This window comes from Barbatula barbatula, assembly GCF_947034865.1.
Source record: "Barbatula barbatula genome assembly, chromosome: 7".
Taxonomy (NCBI): Eukaryota; Metazoa; Chordata; class Actinopteri; order Cypriniformes; family Nemacheilidae; genus Barbatula; species Barbatula barbatula.
The window spans coordinates 19599742-19620108 of record NC_136770.1 but is presented as its reverse complement, the minus strand read 5'-3'; the positions used below and the strand labels follow the sequence as shown (position 1 = coordinate 19620108).

General features: G+C 35.8%; 2 protein-coding genes across 2 annotated transcripts; one reads left to right on the top strand and one right to left on the bottom strand.

Moving 5' to 3' along the window:
* The first annotated feature begins 286 nt into the window (after positions 1-286).
* cav3 (caveolin 3) lies at positions 287-3100 on the top strand. Its single transcript, XM_079460182.1, has 2 exons — positions 287-581; positions 2098-3100. The coding sequence occupies exons 1-2, from the start codon at positions 471-473 to the stop codon at positions 2437-2439; spliced, it is 453 nt and encodes a 150-aa protein (XP_079316308.1). The 5' UTR covers positions 287-470; the 3' UTR covers positions 2440-3100.
* A 384-nt stretch (positions 3101-3484) lies between these two features.
* On the bottom strand, positions 3485-11346 carry oxtra (oxytocin receptor a). Its single transcript, XM_079459815.1, has 3 exons — positions 11249-11346; positions 9967-11040; positions 3485-5022 (listed from the first exon to the last, which is right to left on the bottom strand). Exons 2-3 carry the CDS (start codon positions 10883-10885, stop codon positions 4772-4774), a joined length of 1170 nt encoding a protein of 389 aa, XP_079315941.1. The 5' UTR covers positions 10886-11040; positions 11249-11346; the 3' UTR covers positions 3485-4771.
* Between the last annotated feature and the right edge of the window lie 9021 nt (positions 11347-20367).

Here is a 20367-nt window from a genome sequence, read left to right as displayed (position 1 = left end):
ACAGTATAAAATGTCTCATTGGCTCAAAGCGACACTTCACAGTGGAAATTCATGCCACTGTGTAACTCCTGCCTGGCTGACCCCACAGCCGTGTGTGAAATGTGACACGGCCCCTGGTTCCGTGAGGTGGTTTGACTGAGTCTGACTTATGAGCTGTGTGGGGCAAACTAGGTAAAGGGTGGGGGTAGACTAGAGGAGGGGTAAAATACAGTATGGTGAGACAGCTCATGTGTGAGAGAGTGAGAGAGAGAGATAGACAGAACCCTTCTTTAGACAGGAGCTGGCCAGTGCAGCTGTCTCTAGCATACCAGGCGTGTCGTCAGTCCAGAGATTTGAGAATTAAGAGGAGCCAGGGACTGCAGAGCCACTCTCACAGCTTTCCTTTGGTTGGTCGACCTACGCTCCTTCCTTTAAAGCCTTCTGAAATATAAAACTCAAAATCTGACTAGTTTTGGGCCAGGGGCCCCAGTATGGCGGACCAGTACAATACCAACGAGGAGAAAATCCTGAGAGACAGTAACACCAAAGAGATCGACTTGATCAACAGGGACCCTAAGCAGATCAATGAAGATGTTGTGAAGGTATGTCGTAGATATCACAGATCTTGATGTTTTGCATTCAAAACTGCTTCTTGATACTTTCAATTTCGCTGTTGGGTTTGTTGCCCAAGCTTTTAGCCTGCACAAAAATAATGTGAATTAAATAGGACGCCAGTCCAAATTTGCTCAGAAACTGATCAATCATGCAAATGCAATGAATCGATACTGTGTTAGGGGATCTGTAGATTAAACCTTACACGTAGATATGCTTGCGTGCGAGCAGCACAATACTGTTGGCTGGCATGATCCAAAAATAGCTCCAAACCCATTCAAAGTGCCAGGAGAGACATATACTATCCATATTTATAGATTAAAGGGTGTGTCAAACTATTAAACATATTAGCTTCCATGTGTTTCGGTAAGTTACTGCATCAGCTGTAAGACACATTTAATAATGCCATTTAGTTGACTATTGAATTACATAAAACATGAAGTATGGTATTCACTTTAAATGTAACCACAATCTCTGTTTGTGTGATTGATATTTTCGTTGGCATTACGTTCATGAGAATAATTATAGTTCCATATTAAGAAGTGGAACTATAACAGGCAGGTCCCACTGGGAATGCGAGAAATGCTTTTGGGCATCTAGATAGCTCACACTGACATGTGTTTTTTCTCATCTCTCATTCATTCATAAATGACAGAGTTGCAAAATGATGCAATTATCACAGCAACCATACAATATTATGTTGTTATTAAAAAACTATGCATAGCATTGCTAGATTTGATACATTTGTGAAAGATTTGAAATGGCAAAAACATGGTAAATAACTTATTAATAGTTTCTTCTAAAGTTATCTGGTTGTTATGAGTTTAAAGCTAAAATAAGAAAGGTGCCAGACTGCCACCTACTGATGAGGGAATGATGATATCAAATGTCACTGTTTATCACGGAGAATCAATCATCACCCATTTTAGCAGCAACACTGCCTACTATGTTTTATTGTTGGCATTGACTTTCAATTGCTCAATACATTTAGACATGGGTTAGGACGTCCATGTTAAACTAAAGTTAAATAAACATTCACCCTGGTTCAAATCCTGTATATTCTTTGTGGTTTTGTGTCCATACAATGAAAATCAATGAAAGTCAATGTTGTTTGTTTACCAGTGTTCTTCAAAATATCTTCTTTTGTGTTCTGCATAAGAAAAAAGACACTTCGGTACAGTGGGCAAATCTCATTATTTACTCATTTTTATAAGCATTTCAATTATTGGCATATTGGCTGTTTATTAGTACTTATAAAGCACATATTCTGCATGAAGATATTCTACATCTCTACCCAATAACTAAACACAACAACTTCCTTACTAACTATTAATAAGCAACAAATTAAGAGTTTATTGGGGAAACGGTCGTAGTTAATGGTTGTTATTGGCAAGAATTGCCCCTATACTAAAGTGTGACCAAAAAGTCACACAGATTCGAAATGACGTGACGGTGAATACATGATGACCGAATTTTTATTTGTTTTCTCTGCTTTCTCAATTCAAGGTTGATTTTGAGGATGTGATAGCGGAGCCGGATGGCACCCACAGTATTGATGGAGTCTGGAAGGTCAGCTACACTACCTTCACCGTCTCCAAGTACTGGTGCTATCGCATACTATCAGCTGTCTTCGGCATCCCAGTGGCGCTGCTGTGGGGCTTTTGTTTTGCCTGCATTTCCTTCTGCCACATTTGGGCTGTCATGCCCTGCATCAAGAGCTATCTGATCGAGACCCAATGCCTAAGCCGAATTTACTCTCTCTGCATCCACACCTTCTGCGATCCCTTGTTCGAAGCACTAGGGAAGATTTTCAGCAGCGTTCGGGTGGCGTTACGCAAAGAGGTTTAGATTTATGAGAGCGATGTCAATGTTTACTCGTTTTGCCCTTGGAGAAAAATGCTTTATTTTACGAAGATTTAGTTGTGGTTAAGGTGGTTAGGTTTTCAAGTCCATCAAAACAGCTAGAAGGACTCTGGGGAAGATGAGTCATTATGAAATGTATACTGCCCCCTGTCGATATGCATGGTCAAACTTCAATATTTTTTCTCAGTAACGGACTTTGGGAGCAATTGAGGAGTTCAGAGAGATGCATCTGATGGAATGACATTCTCGCTGCGAATGGAGAATAAGTCTTATTATCAGAAATCATAGGGATTCTCTCTTTTGTCAGATTTTAAAAGGGATGTTTCAGGTGTGATATTTTTATCATGGCAATATATTTTGTCAAATATATTGTGTACAACTGCTAATTAAACAGAATTTTAAACATGAATGGTTTGGCAATGTCTTATATTTTTCAGTGTTATATTTTCTGACTAATTTGTTTTTGTTTTAAAAGGTCACATGGTTTACTTTTAGCTAATAATTCCTGATACATAAATATATAAAATGTAATATATTATCTATAAATATATGTGAGATGAAGAAAAAACAAATCTGGCTAGAAAGTATCAATAAAAAATGAGGGCTGTCAAACGATTAATTGCATACAGAATAAACGTTTGTATACATAATATATGTCTGTGTGTACTGTGAATATTTTTTTGTATTCATAAACACATACACATACAAACATATATTTCAGAAATAAATTACAATTGTAATATAATTACAATTTTTGTAAATATAAATACATCTAAATATTTCATAAATATATAAACATGCATGTGTATGTTTTTATGTTTGTAAATAAAAAAATGACTTAAAAATAACTTTTTTGGCATAATGACAACAAGTACAAGTCTCATTATTTAAGTATTTAACATTTCTTAAGTTGCCATGAGACTCAGTTTCATTTATTTGATTTGAACAACTAGCTAAAAGATTAATATTTAGGTTGGACAAACATGCCTTATTAATCTTCACTTATCAAAACATTTACTCAAGACACATTAACACATACAATTTATTTCAATAAATAAAACCTACAGCTACACATACAGTATTAAATGAAATAGGCAGTATATTTGACAAAACTCAGTAGCTTCCTTTATATATTGAAATTAACCCTTAAATATTGTAAAATAAATATCTTCAGCTTATAATGATGGCTTTATTTTGTTATATTTTATATTTGCAGAGATATTAAACATCTTTACGAAATGTATTTGTCCTCTCTAGTGAACAAACATTTTTCCTTTAGAATATATCATTAAGTTTGACAACAAAAGTTTTTAGAGCAACATAAGAAAAAAATATAAATGTTAACTGGAATAAACATTTGAATCGTATTGATTACACACCGTCTCTTTAACAAAACCAATTGAGAAATGAGAAAAAAACCAGTTCCTAACCTCTATAAACCAGCATTGGGGGGTTGTCGTACACTATTTGGTTACAACACTGCGGAAATCCATTTGTGCAAATAGCTGTGGACCTTGACAGGAAAGTGTGTGTGAGTAAAATATGAAAGAACAGCATTGACATGAATGTCAAGGCTTAAAATATTGCAAAGAAAAAAAAATGCAAAGCAACTCTGAGATTATACAGAACAGAAGATAATGTGAAACTTCTGCAGCGTCATTCACATCTTGTTTTTATCCAATGTCCTTGTTTTAAATCCACATGAGCATTGTTTTGCACACTGACCAACCGTTCCCAGTAACATTATACATTAATATGATCCTGCCGCAGAGCCATCGCCGGAGGAAACTGGGAACATTGGGAACTGGGAACATTGTCTCATGCCCTGTGATGAAGTGGGGGTCTGCCGCAAAGGTTCTCTACCCAAAATTGTTTTCCCAGGGCCTGTGAAGTACCCTGCCCTGCACTCTTCAGTTATGTACTGTAAACCGCTGGAGAGAGAATCAGACTTCTCCAGGCGACTTCTGTAATACAAACCAGAGCGCTGGAATATGTTCCAGTTATACAATTTCAGGTTTACCTCAAAATATATGTGGACTTTTTCCCATATATCGCACAATATGTCGGATGTATCGTTTATATCGCACAAATGTCCTGGTGTAATGTCTAAAAGGACAATGCATAAAGATGTGGAAGTGTTTACTCTTGAAGAGTTTGTCCCTTTAGGTGAGATAATTCCCAAAAGTATACACAACAACTGAAGCAAATGGATTGTGAAATGCAGCTTCCATTAAAGTCTCCTCTTGTCAGTTTCTATTTTCGGATTCCTTTACCTGATTTGCAGAAGTCTCAGAAATGGTTCAGAGGTATATCTGGCTTATGTGACAGACGTCTGGGTAATGCTTCTTTGGCTGCTGGTACTTTTGATCACGTAGGTTGAGGAGTTGCTCTTACGGGACTCGTGCTCTGGATCATACCGGCTTTGAGAGGACTTCAGATAGAACGTGGAGCAGCAGAACAGATTCTGCTTTAGGTCATGGAATAGATGTCCAGCGAAAAACATGTAGATCCAAGGGTTACAGCAACTGTTTAGACTGGCCAGTAACATGGAGATGATAAAGGGCATAGCTATAAAGAAAAAGAAAAAACAGATTTTGAACTAGCAAAATACGAAATATAGATTAAAAGATATTTTACACAAATACAAGGATGAATAAACTGTAACTATATATTAACTCCAGACAGTCCTGTATTATGCCATATGGTATTGACATTTACGCACGGTTGCAGAACTCAAATTTGACAAGACATTTTTAAGATTACTGGCATAGGCCGGTGTCCTGTATTTCACCTCACAGAAAAAATACTAATCCCTCAAATTATAGTGACTTAAATCTGGGAAAGTTGAAACAGGATTTCATTGGGGGCCATCAGGGGCGTCGCAAGACCCCTTTTACTGAGACACGTGCCTCAGTATAAATCTTCTATGCCCCAGTATGAATTTTAAGTTTAAGTTTTAATAATTTACATCATTTGTCAGTGGAATCATTTACGTTGATAATAGCGGCAAAAAGGGAACTCAAGGGTGACGACACACGACAGAACTAGGCTGTGAAAACATGACGAAACTAAAGTAGATTTCTAAATAATACCGATCATCTTATTTTGACTGGATCATTAATAGCTCCTTTGCGTACGGACATCAGAATTTGTTTGTGCAAAGCAGGGAAAGGGAAGCAGAAAGGGCATGATGGGTTCAAGGGAGTTAAGACTTGATAAACAAATTAACGTTACTGTAACTTTACATCCCCAGCCAGTCAGGTCTCAGAAATCAGGGATAAAAGTCTCAAGAAAACCTTTGTCAAGTTTGTAAAATTGCATTGTTGCTTAGAAAAACATTATTTACTGTCGTTTATCTTTAAAATGCAGTTTGGAAACGACGTCTACATTTAGACTTGTGGGTATATCCATAAATGGTGTGACATTGAAAATATATTGGTGCTAGACATCTAAAGCTAAATATAGGTCTCTACTACATTTATGAATTAGACAGACAGACAGGAGTATACAGCCTCAAGCTATAAAACAAAAATAAAGGGTTAATAATAATGACGAATCCTTGGTATTATAGGGTTCTATCTGCATTCCATTTGACTATGTAGATAAAACCTTTTGTTTTCTAAAAAGTCCCAAAATGTACACAATGTTAGAAAAAAAACATCAAATCATGGACATAAGAATTTGTGAATAACTTGATTTTGATAAAACCTTCAATTGAACCTTACAATTCCAGGCGTCGATATGACAAAAGACAGATAAGTTGTTTATACTGTATGTTTTTATAACGCACGGTACTTCACGTCTTATGCTAAATTACATTTTCAGTTATGCTTTGTGCTGAACCTAGCAATGAAAAAACATATTATCCATGTGCAGAGATTTACCATATTTACATTTGAGGCAAACAATATCGCAAATCTATAATTCAAAACACACAATAAGCCCAAAACAAGTCATCAACAAACCAAAAAATATGAATAAAATTGCAAGATACTGGCATGGTTGTGCAACGTCTGTCAACTTGGGCAGACTAAACAAAATTGTTTGTGTGCAAAGAGGAAATGATAACCCAGTAGTCGACTGCAATCATAGGTCTGATCAGAATTTTGGTTGTGAGCAGAGTGGAGAAGGACTTTACTTTAAATGCGACATGTATATTGTAATACAAATGTGTTTGGTCTAAGAGACCATGCACAATCTTCACTCAAAGGATGATGGAGGGAATCTGATAAAAGACATATTGGATCTCTTTTTAAACCTTGCTGAAATTACACAGTGGTGCATTTTTTAAAGAAATGTGGGTTGGAATGACGCAATGCTGGCCGGTGGCCCTCCAGGAGCAGTGTTTGACACGAAAAGTCTAACTGGTGGACCAGTCTTTTTCTCAGTTTTCTAAAGATTAACTTAAAAAGGCAGAAGGCTTTCTCTGGTTCACCAGGAAAGTTTTGGTTAAGCTGGTTAAACTGGTGGCGACTAGCATTAAAAATATGTGGAAGAACAGCTACAGCTTGTGCGACACCACTGGATTTACAAAGTGAGCAATTACATGAGAAGAATGTTATGTGCAATAAATAAAACAATCTGCTAATGAAGCTTTGAAGAAAGACAGAAAAATATCTGATTTTCACTGTACGATTATAGTGGTCAAAATAATATAATCTAATATATAAAATATATAATCAAAATATACAATCAAAAATTTCTTTCTTTTTTTAATTATTCTTTAATTTCATGTTTTTCCTTTTTTGGTCAGATAAAAAAAAATATAAAAACAAAAGGCCGGCTTTGCCTTTTTAGCTTAACACAGGAAAGAGATTGGGTTTTCAAATGATCCAGTAAGCAATAAGCCTAGATGGAGCTTTGAATCATATATATTGTTTTATTTAGCTGCCTCCTGTTTGTGCTGACCACACAGAACACAAGAACATCTCTGACACAAGAACATCTCTGACTGCTCTGGAACGTCAGCAATTTGATTAATGGAAATTGAAAGGACGACCGTAATGTTCTTTATAATAAGGCTGTTTCTGGGTAGCCTGTCGAGTGTTTAGGAGGCAAAAAACAAAAACAAAGTGCTTCTGATGCAGTACAGACCCTTAAGTAAGATTTACAGTTAAAGAGGACATGAAAGTGAAGCTCCTCTAGAAGAATATGATATAAGTAGAACACAAACTGGTAAGAATATAACTTAAACTGTAAATTGGAAAGTGTCTAGCAAGTAAATAAATGTAATATGGATGTAAAATAATATAACAAACCACAACTTGGTAGCAATGGTGTCTAACCAGAATACCACATTCCATTTTTATTGGATTAAATGAGAGTTGCCTATAAAGATAAATATGGAGGACAGTCCTCAAAACTCAAAACCATTTCTTTATGTTAACCATTTTAGGAGCGCCGGGTCAGTGAGTATTACAATACTTTACATGTTTATTCCTGAAAATCCAAAACATTTTCTCAAAAGATTTTTATTGTTAAAAAAAGTGGAAAAGTGGCTGTTTTATATTGTAATTCCAGAAAGATATCACGGATATAAAAAAATTCTCTATTGGTCAAACAGACAATTATACTGCCAAACAGAAAGGACCGATGTGTAAATTCAATTGGAAGTGTTTTAACTTTTTATTTCATTTTATATTGTCTTTTTCTGCCAACAATGGTCTAGGCTCTAAAACACTGCTTTAATTTCACACATTTTGGGAAATGTCATGGTAGAGTCATTCCATTATGGTCATGTCATTGTTATTAGATAGCCTACTGTACACCAGTGTCAAGTGACCTTCATATACTGTGTTGGATTTTTTTCCTAGTGAAATCAATGAATCCTGAAACAATAAGTATACTGATCATTCAATTAATATAAGACATTAATTAATAAGACATTTTGCATATAAACTTGTTGAATCCAACTTTAAGCTTACCAAAACATCTGGAGAGTTTGGCTCCAAAATGAGATAACTCCATCGTGTTTTGTATTATGTTATCATGTTTTTTTTGTGTAAGTTAGCTGTATTTTTGTTTTATTATGTCTTAAATCGAAACAAGCCAACTGCTGTTTGATTGATATTAATTGGAACGCACAATAAAAAAAAAAAATTCTCATGAGTTCTGATGAGTTATCTCATTTTGGAACCAAACTCTTCATCTGTTTTTTATTGTGCGTTCCAATTAATATCAATCAAACAGCAGTTGGCTTGTTTCGATTTAAGACATAATAAAACAAAAATACAGCTAACTTACACAAAAAAAACATGCTATTGTATGTTTTTTTATATGTATATAAAAAAAACACATATACATATATATATTTTATATATATATATGTATATGTATTACCTATGCAGGTAAATCAATTGCTCAAGAACATTATCTGATCTTATACGTAATATGTAGCTATTATTATCCGTGTCCATTGCATTGGGTTTGTTTGGATGGGGTGATTTCTCGTACGGTCCTGCTGAATAATAATGTCTCCCCGAGGCTGATCAGACTTCACTGTTACAGTGAACTGCTGTATACCCATCACACAAAAGTGGTCTATTTATCCTCTTGTTTGCTTTAGATCAAAACCACCTTCTTTGTTTTTCCGTAGCGTTCATTTTTATTGGATCCATCAAACATTTAGATTTACAAAACCAAGGGGGCTACTTTTTTAAATATGTCTGCTATAGGCCCTACATCCATCATATCCTGTATGGCCTACTATCATCAAAAAGTTACTTTTACAGAAAGATTACATTTTTGTGGAAAGTACCTTTTAACACTCCAAAAAGTGTTTTGTGCAATAGCATGGATGTAATAGGTTTTTCATGGAACACCAACTCCTAAGTGCCAATAAAAATCTGTATTTTATCAACATAGGCTACTTTTATAGGCTAACAGACAAAATGGTACTTTTTGTATCAGTCTGGTGGTACAGTGTATAAGACTTAAAAAGATGCTTGATGCTTGACACATGATAGCCGCCTCCAAAATGACTTAACAACCTGAAAATGTATTACAAACAATAATTATTTGGAAGCTGTAACTGTATATGAAGATATTGGTTCCAAAACGAAATAACTCATGTTTTTGACTGTGCATTCCAATTAATATTAATCAAACTGCAGTTTGTTGGTTTTGATTTCAGCCATAATAACGAAATAATGCTAAATAACACAATAAAAAACATGATTTTTGGAACCAAACCCTTCATATTAGCCTACATCTAATCCTGTGTCAAATCGTTTAGTACTGGGGACATTTAGGGTACATAAACGCACGGTTGACAAGACATTTGTAAGATTAATGGCATAAACTGGTGTCCTGTATTTCACCTCGCAGAAGAATTAACAATTACAATGGACTTCATAACTTTCTTTCCATCAATTTTTTTTCAAAAACGTGATATATTGACGCCCCAAGTTTGACTAATCCATATTTAATAGCCAGCATCTATACATCTATTCGTTAGTGCGCTACAGCTTATGCGCAAAGGCTAAAATAGTCAGACCTTGACAAGAAACTTACCTTCTCTCGGTGCTTCTGGATCCCAAACAGACCACATCTGCACGGAGAAAAACGGTGTCCAGCACACTATGTAAGCCACGACAATAACAAAAGTCATTTTAACCGTGGTGATCTTGGCTTTGGAAATGAGCTTGACGCTGCTGACGCGCGCGACCGCGTGGCATTTGGATGCAGTAGGTGTGAGAGTGATACACTGACCCCTCCTAGTTTTCCTTTTAAAGTTTTGCCATATTTTAAAGCTTATCAGACCGTAGCAGACACTCAGGGTGGCCACCGGAATGATATATATCGTTAGAGTAATCCACGTAATGTAGGCTTTGGCTCCCCAAGGCTGCACGAAATCTCCCCAGCAGTCGTATACTCCATCACCCATTTCCCGTAAGGAGAATATATAAACTTGCGGGAAACTGAAAAGTAAGCTTAATGCCCACGAAAGAATCACATAACAACGGTCCTTTCGTCTGTGTAAGGAACGAAGGGGCTGACAGATCGCCATGCATCTGTCTATTGACATCAGTACCAACATGTAGGTGGATGCGAACATCCCCACGGTTTGCAGATATTTCACCAGTCGGCAAAGGACGTCTGGTCCATAAAACCGAAAAGTGATGTCCCAGATGAGCTGAGGGAGAACCTGGAAGACGGCAACCACGAGGTCTGCGATGCTGAGATGCTTCATGAAGTAATACATGCGGGATTGACTGTGCTTGGTTGTGTGGATAGCAATGAGGACGCACAAGTTCCCGGCGAGCGCCAGGAACAGCACCAGCGCCAGCACGGTTACTTCCACTTTGGCCACCTCTTCATTTCTCTTCAGGGGATTCGCCGTCTGGTTCGCACCGTAAGTGCTGTTTTCGACAGAGTTTTTTAAGGACTCGTTCAAGGACCAAAAGTCTTGTTCCATGGGAATGGCCTCCATGGTGCCAAAAGCACACGACTACTTAACAAATGTATTATTCGATCTGCTTTCTTTACGCATAACCAGCTTTCAACTTAACAGGTGTCACCGGACGTATTTGGAGACCCAGGTAAAAACACTTACTGCATGCTGTTCCTTCCAACCTTTCATATAACCTAAAGGCATATGAAGGTTATTTTAGTGTAATACATACAATTCACATTTTGCAAGAAGTGATGACCAAATAAATGGTTTAAAGTATAAATTAAACAACACATATGCGATTATTAAAAGACTGCAATTTGCAAAAAGATTCAATTATCAATTTAAGATAATAATATTAAATCGTTTATAATAACATGAATTGCCAAGGAGGCTACTTACAATTGTATACATTTTAGCTTCCTATTTGCTGTCAGTCTGTGCGTAAAGGAGACTCCTAAAGCTGGAGAACCCTCCTTTTCTTTCACTCAGCTCGGACTGAATGGACCGCGTCACAATATCACCCACTTATACATCTTCTCAATGGATCTCCATCAAAACTTCCCACTGACATCCACTAGGGGTCCGTGTGCGCTATTGCAAATAGAAGGTTCCTCAGATGCCGAGCCCGGCGCAGCCTTGAAATTTGTCAAGTTTTACCTTTATATTCACATATTCACAAGACTATATGTGTATAGTAGTGTGCACATTTAAATAATTATACTAATACAAATAAATGTTACCTAAATATTGACCTAGCATTAAAAAACCCTACCCGAGAAATGTAAAAAATTATAATAAATATAATGTATAAACATTTTTAATTTTGTCTACAAATGAATGGTTGAAATCAAAATTTGATTTGACTTATCGCATAATTACATTTTAAGGCTTATAAGTCACTTATTGCAATACACTTTTTTTTAGGAAGCGGTTCAGATTTGGAGTATGTCTCAAAATGACTTATTAGTATGCGCCAAACACCAACCACACTATATTACACTCCATCAAATGAAAGCCAGTGTCATGATATGCGTCAGCCTTTCTCAGTGGATACACACTGCAAAGCAGGGTCAAGAGAATCTCTGAAAGCCAAGAGGCTTCTAAGGAAACCAAAAAGGACATAAACAATTATATAAAATAATAAATACAATTAGGAAAATTAAAATAAAGTATTCACACACATGCACATTTGTCAATGTCAGATCATGTGTTTTTAATCATCCAGAATGAAAAGCCCCTAAATATCTGTTCTTTAAACCATATTCTAACACAGTTGCCAAGAGTCCTTGTGTGTAGATAACGCTATAAATCCTATTCTTCCAGGGATCCAACCGTAAAAGTGTTGAAGAAGATCACAGATCGTCATTATAGATCACATTTTGCTGTGATCCTAAAACCTCCAACAGTGGAATGCTCTCACTGAGGCTCATGATATCCAAGCAAAGGAATGATGGTGAGATACGAGAGCTCTGCAAAGCTTGCTAACATGAGTGGCATGGAGTGATTTACACCATGAAATCCCATGGGGCCATTGCAAGGAAACAGTTTGTTTCCTTTGGTAAATACAAGAGTGAAATGCTTGCACATGTTTGAAAGCATCATCGCAGCCATTGCACATTTGATCGAAAGCAAATAGTGTTCTGTTGAATGGTGAATAGAATGATCCATAGTATTGGTTTGCTGTTTCTTCGGTAACATGCATAGTGGAGGTAAATGCTAAACTTATTTGGAATCATGTACATATATAGATACAGATAACACTACCGAGTAGGTTCAAAGAATTCATTTCACAGTGAAAAAGAAGGACTGTAAATTACACCTCAGTACTCACCAATGGAATACATTTCGTTGCACTGTACTTGTATGTGTGTAATGACAATAAATTGAATCAAATCAAATCAAAATGGCTCCCGGTGTTCAATGCCAGAGTCACGTAACTTTTGAAGGTGGTTCGCAATTTAAATTGCATGCACAGATTACCCGCAAGACACTTGCTGTAGTAATGCAATACGATGGGACTGAACATGTGCACATAAAGGTTATTGGACCTCAGTAAGTCTTGTAGGTTACATAATAACAGTACATACCAAAACATACACAAGCTCATTTCTCCATCAAAGAAGGGCTCAGACTGAAGTCACTGCAGGTAATCACTGTTTTTAGCTTCAAAAGCAGTCCGGGTACTTCTATAGAAAATATCAAGACACGGCTGACCCTATTGGAGACGCATTCTTCTGGTTTCACCGTTTATTTACAAGAGAGCTCTCAGAAGCAGTGGGAGGATACTAGACTCTAGAAACTTTAAAGAGAATGTTCCCACATGTCTGCTTGTTGAAGGGGTATTTTGTATTAGGGGTGATCCTTTAAAATCTTCATACAAGGATTGGGCATACATTTTTATTCTATGTAAAATAGTTGATATAACTATGTGAATGATATTACTAAATCATAACCACTGGTCCTGGAAACGTTTTATACTGCTTCTTCACTATCCGCTGGGTGATTTCTAGTAGCATTGAACAGTAAAGTCATTTTTTATTAATACCCCTTGCACAACGTAACCATAGTTTGATTTTTACATCATAAACCCACTTAGTTAAAAACTAAATTTATGACATAAAAATTCAGATTTGTAGTTTTACAATATATGGTGTGTCCCGAATAAAAATCTATTCAAAGTACATTCTAGTCAGGAGATCCAAAGTCAAAGAGATGTTTTTAACATTAACATGAAAAAGGCAAAAATATCTTGCGGGAAGTAAACATTTTGTGTTGACAAAAAATGAGCTGTTGTTGATTTTCTACCAAAAAAACTTGACCTTGTAAGATGACACCAGAAAGATTACACATTAGATCAAATATAATGCTGGTGTAAATTGAACCTCGCCACCCAAAAATCAAGTAAGGATGAATAAGGAATTCCTTGTCTGTTACAGCTTTGCGGCACATCTTCCTTTATTCAAATGTTGTTTATTCACGAATAATAAACCAAATAGACTGAAATTAAAGACAGTGAACTGGAGACTGACTTTGAATTTACCTTCACACAAACAGATGTGTACACAGGTACACGGTGAGATCAAGAGAGAGTGAGGGAGAGAGAGAGAAGACAAAGAAAGCGAGAGAGAGCAATTTGCAGGTCACACTATCGAAATGCAGTTCTGTCCTTGAAATGAAAGCTAATGCAGGCGTACAGATGGGCTCTCCATTTTGTCTAATGGAGAACATAGGCCTGAGAATTTAGACTCAAATTGTGCTGATTGTGGGCTATATTTAGACTTATAAATTGAGGAAATGCATCACCAGTGTAATTATTATACATTTTTATTAAGATATAGAGTAACATTGGGCTGATTGATTTACTACAACATGTAAAAGTAACATAAAATACATTTGTGTAAAAAAATCTGTTCTTTTAAGTGTTTTTTTATTTCACTGCATGGCTTAGAAAGACTTGGAACACAAAAGATTTGGTAATTTTTATATGTAAATTTAAAGTTTAGAGCAATGTGAATCGCAGAATTTCCTTTTGTTTTGTGAGATTTATTTATTTCACCATTATCATACTATTGATCTATAGCATGTATTTACAAGACCACCGCTGGTTTCGGCACCCCCATATCTTCACTCGCTAATACAGACTTAGGTACCTGCTCTTGATCTGCTCCACATTTGTGTAATGATCTGCCCGCTGCTACAAGATCAGCAGATTCTGTAGCCATCTTTAAGAATCGGCTGAAAACACATCTCTTCCGTCAGCACATGAACGATTAGAACTGACTTCTATATCTTTTCTACTCTTTCTACTCTTTAGAAAATAACATTAGCTTTGTATACTGTGGTAGGCTATATGTAACCAGTTTTACGGCACTGATGCTTTTTGTTGTCCTTATGTTGTCCAAATTGCTTACCTCATTTGTAAGCCACTTTGGATAAAAGTGTCTGCTAAATGACTTAATGTAAATGTAAATAACTAATGATATTATGGCAGAAGGCCCTAATTCTGGAATGCATGAAGAGATGCATTCTTTCTGAGTATTTGTTTTCTTAAGCAACACTGTTCAAATCAAGACTAACAATAAGACAGTAAACAGACTATCTATAAACATAGAAAACATGACAAGATAGCCCCAGGGTCAGATACATACACTTAAGACAGGCCTCAATTCAAAAGGAAAGAGATTTTCAGGCCAGTGTTCATATTACTGCAAATCACCAGTAAATGAAACAAACACAGGGTAGTTCAGACTTTGGCAAATGTTTCCAAACGTAGCTGACAGAAAGCCGTATATGGAATGAGATACCATCACTTTCTTCTCTCAAGGGTTATATTTTATATTTGCTTTGACAGCGCAGATGTAAGATAAAAATGACCCAAGGTAAAATACGAGGGCTTGTTCTCAAACAAAATTTAATTATTTTAAAATAGTCATATTTTAGCAATTTCTGCATGAAAAGGTATGAATTGAGATAAACCATATCATGCAGAAACATCTTGAAATCAATCCGAGAAAGGCACTATGAGATTGCCAAGGCCATTGAAATCTGATTGTTTTACAGACAAGTTTGCAACAAGCGTAATCTGAGGCCAAGATAACACAGTTTGTATGAGATGTAAAAGACATTTTTAAAACGAATCCAGGCAAAATATCAATGATAACAAAAACAGCCTATACTTAGCAATGAGATCTCATCTAAATTCCTTACTTTCGTCACACTTTAGAATAGGGACCAATTCTCACTATTATCTAACTATTAACAACGACTTTTGCCTCAATAAACTATTTTTACTGGTTATCGAGTAGTTTTTATGTTTAGGATTAAAGGATGTAGAAGAAGGCGTTAGACTAAATAGACTAATATACAACCAATATGCAAGTAGTTCTGCTCTTACATTCCAGACCCATACCTACACGTTAAAAAAATGTTACACAGTTCTTGCCTTACCATGACAGATTATCATCTCTCAAAGTCCTAAAGGGACAATGTCACATGTCATATGTGCTCCATACGCAGCTCGTCTGATGCCATAGTTTAACATTTTGTCATTTTAATGATTAAGTTGAAGGTCGAGATCAGACGGGGATGTACCGGTGAAGTAAGGTGAGGCATAGACTACCTTTATAATGTTTTTATAGTGCTTTTTTACATAAGAAATAACAGTATACAGGATTGGTGTAAGTAATAACAGATCATTTTTGGATCCATGACTTTTTCACATTGTCATGTTTCTGACCCTGATACCTGCACTCACATCTAATTGTGTGATAGGCAGACTCATGCTTCTTTCTATTTCGGTATGATCCCCGGGACACTTCTAACAGATTTCATCCAATCTACCCCTGAGCACACTGACCAGCTATAATACCGCAGCTATCACGTCCAAAAAATGAAGAAAATGTTTTCAAGGCTGAGAGCTTAAGTTCCCTCGAATGACTGAAAGAAAATATCATGTTTTTCCATTCTATGTCCCCCAAGGTTTCTAAACACATTACACATGTTAGGAAACAAATATGTTTCTTGTAGCACGTTAGATAAGGGTTTCTTGCTAATAGGAAAATATGTGAATAGTCTAACACATTTTATACTGTAAAAGTGTTTGAACATTTAAGAGGCATAATTCATTATAAATCGAAACGAAATAATTATTAGATAGTCTAAATAACCTCCACGTCTGTTTATTCCAATTTTAGACAGCACGTTAAATAAAAAAATTATTCTAACCAACCGTGCACTACTTAAAATGCCCCTGACTTTTGCACTGAAATCATACATCGTTTTGAATGAATAAATAACAGATCCATAATCATTTTTCTACCCAAAGGACAAAGACCTCAGGAATGATGTATTCATGAAAAATACATGTGAGGAAAAAAGTAAACCAAAGTTAGACCCAAGTGACCCAGCATCTGAGTAGTCTTCCTCTGACAGGCTAATAAGCTCATTTGCTTCACTAAGAGGATTACATTTATCTCAAGTAAATGAGACTAAGTAGGTTGGAATGTACTCTCTTTTGTAAATTAAGTTGAAGCAAAAATATTTTTTTACAGTAATTCCCACACCTCCAACACGTACACATACTCCATTACACCCAGATTTGAGATATTTCTGTGCCTTCGTATTTTGTCCTTTGAGCATAATTTAAATTGTAATAAAATATATTTCTAGGGAAATGTCGATGTAGAACATGGAATCCCATATGAATAATTGAATGCATATGTAAGTAAGGTTACACTTTATATTAAGGTATACAAATTAACAACATTTTTATCCTTTTTATCAAAACTTCGAGCACTGGAAATATGTAAAAAAGCATTCTTATCCGACTCTGACTTTATTTATGTATGCTCAGCATGATGAAGTGTGTGTGGCATTCCGACAACGTGGATGACACCATTCACATTTGGTATGCACCCTCTGACACATGCTCCTGCATAATTGATGGAGTCAACAAAGAAAAAAACAGGAAGGAAAATCAAGGGAAACATGCACAGGAGAGACACGTAAACAAACGCACAGAGAGAGAAAGAGTGAGTGAGGGCACACAGAGCAAGGAAGAGGGCGGTTAGCTTTAGGGAGAAACCATGTTTGATTATTGTAGTGTTGTGTGTGTCATAACCATGATGAGAAAAGGGCAGGTTTTTATAAAATTCTCCCCCATTCATGCTGACTCTCTCATACCTGCTAAAGAAATCGAAGCAGAGAAGAGAAGATGTCGAGGTTATTTACTGGAGGGTCGAAGATCCCTTTGTTCAATAGAGGTCTTAATAATTAAGCCCCGTGAGTAGTGTTAAAGACCACGGTGGGGATTTCAAGAATTGTGACTGTTCGTCCCTGTGAGATCTTGACTGATTAAATGTTTCACAGATATGAAGGAAGAATAAGTTAAATGTAAAGTTTACTTATCTTTTTATACAAAAAATCTCAATGGCAGACTTTTTGCTTTTAATCTTGGTTGAAAGGAATTTTGCAGTATAAATATGTTAATAATATTTTTGTGCTTTATTGCTTAAGATCAAACAAGACCTATGAGGTGCTTTATAAAATCTCATTTTGAAACTTGGAGACATCCGGATGGTTATTTTAAAAGGGGAAGATGTGTTTTACAAAGTAAATGCAGTCAAGTGCTCTCTGGATGACTTTCTGGGTAACCTCAGCCCAAGCTTTTAAAGAAATAAGAAACTCAATGCTGTCATTATTTACTCGCACTAATGTCATTCTAAACCTCTGTGCCGTGCCATGCAATAATAACGTTATACTGAAGGCTGAGTTGGATAATTTGTAACTATTTTACAAAATGGCAAATTTGCATGAATTCATACAATTCAGAAACGATTAGTAGAAAATAAGCTAAACTGGAGGCCCACCTCTAAACTTAACCGCCAGTCATACAAACATTTATGAATGAGATTGTATGAATTAGCCACCTCTTAAAACTATAGTAGTACAAACTAAAATTAGTAAGTGTCATGAAATTAACTAAATCTTTATTGTTGATACACTGAAAAAAGTGTAAGTTATATAGGAGATTTGCATTTGATGGACCATGATGTGTCGGTGTGGTGTAATGTTGCAAACATTTTCTGTTGATATCACTTTAACATTCAGTGACCTATGAAACCTTTCATTACACATCATGTGAATATGCAACAATTCTTAAAAATGCAATTATTGCAAGTCGTATTTCTTGGAAGACTAGACTAATATGTCAGGTATAAATTGGTAATGGCTCATGTACTTATCCATTGTCAAGAGACGGAACGATGGCCTTTAAATCAATTTCCCATTCCAAAACATTTGTTTGTCTTTTAAAAGGTTTTTGAGATAAGATGAGGTGTTGGGGTTTCAGATAACCAACCAACAGCTAAGGAAAGACAGAAGTACATTTTTTAGATTTGTCACAAAACATACTGACAGGTGCTTTTTTACTTTTTCATTGTAGACTCATTACAACTCCCATGACAGCAACATTTGTTTCAATCCGTGGAGTCCATGGGAAAACATATTTGCATCTGACATGATCATGCCCATTTTCATGTCTGAAAATAAATATGGGGATGAAAGAGATCTTAATGCAAATAAAGCTGTTTGAGCGATCACATAGAAACACAAGATATCTATATTAAAGTATTAGCTATGATTCGCAGGAACATAAGTCACTGCCATGACGTTAGGGGCCAAAGCTATATATTAAGGCACCTTGCAAACCTTTTGAAGGAAGCTGAACAAGAACCTTCAAGAAAAGCAAAGGTCATATAATATATGTAATGATATTATTTATATGGTTTTCAATATACTATGCTGAATAGAGAATACAAAATGGCCAGAGCAAAACATTTCATTTTTGTTGTTCAAAACACTCTTATTTGAAATGAATGAAATACACTTTATTGTCCCCCAGGAGGGAAATTTGAGTTCGACTCAAGGTGTTAACATTCATCAATACAAAATACAAATAAAGAAATAGCAACACTCATTCATCATTTAACATTTTGTTTGAAATGGGTATAAAATACTTCTTAAAACGATTAAACCTACAGATTGGGAGTCTGTATCTTCTTTCAGAAGGTTATAATTCGTACTCAGTATGCAATACATGATGTGGATCAGCTAATATTTGATGTGCTTCTCTGAGAACAGACTGTTCATACATTGAATCTAAGTTTCTAAACACAATCTAAATTGTAAATTTAATATAAACTTTTTGATGGTTTGATATGTTGCAGGAGTGATTATATTTCCAATATAAATTAACTCACGACTTGTAACATTATAACTTATCTTCGTCTGATCATCTTTAGATGATTCACATTTACATTTACATTTAGTCATTTAGCAGACGCTTTTATCCAAAGCGACTTACAAAGGGTTCAGGGAGCAATAAGCGATATGTCATAAAAGAGCAATGGTACGATATTGCTAATACAAAGTATACAAAGGACTCAATTTATCCACTTCTATTGAAATCTTAAAGTAGTTATTACTATGGTAATTACATTAAATGTCTATGGTTCATTCTGAAAATGCATTAAGACTAACCAGGTCTACAGGACCACAACTGTGCTGTAATTGTGTCATTTATTGAATATTCTGCCCATTTTATTCCAGATCCTCAGGCTGTCTTCTGGTGAGAAGGAAGCTATTAAAATCTACCATCAGGAAACTATTAGTCTAAAAATACCCCTCTAGGTTATAAATTGCATCTCCCCTGAGGTAAGAACTCCAGCTACTGTTTTCTGAAAACACAATGAAGTATTTACAGTCTCTCGATAATTCACCAACTGAGCTTCTTGTAAACTTTGTATTTGAAGTATAACTGGAGAAAAAACTGAAATTGATCCGTTATGCTCTAAGCCTAAAGGGGAATTCGTCAGCCGGATGAGGTAATATTCTACATTTTATTTCTCGAGAAATTTATTTCTGTCTTTCTCAGATTCTGAAATGATGGCAGTGAATGCAAATGATGTCTATTAATGCAGCTCAAATGTCGAACTGATAATGCTGCTGCAGTGACGCAG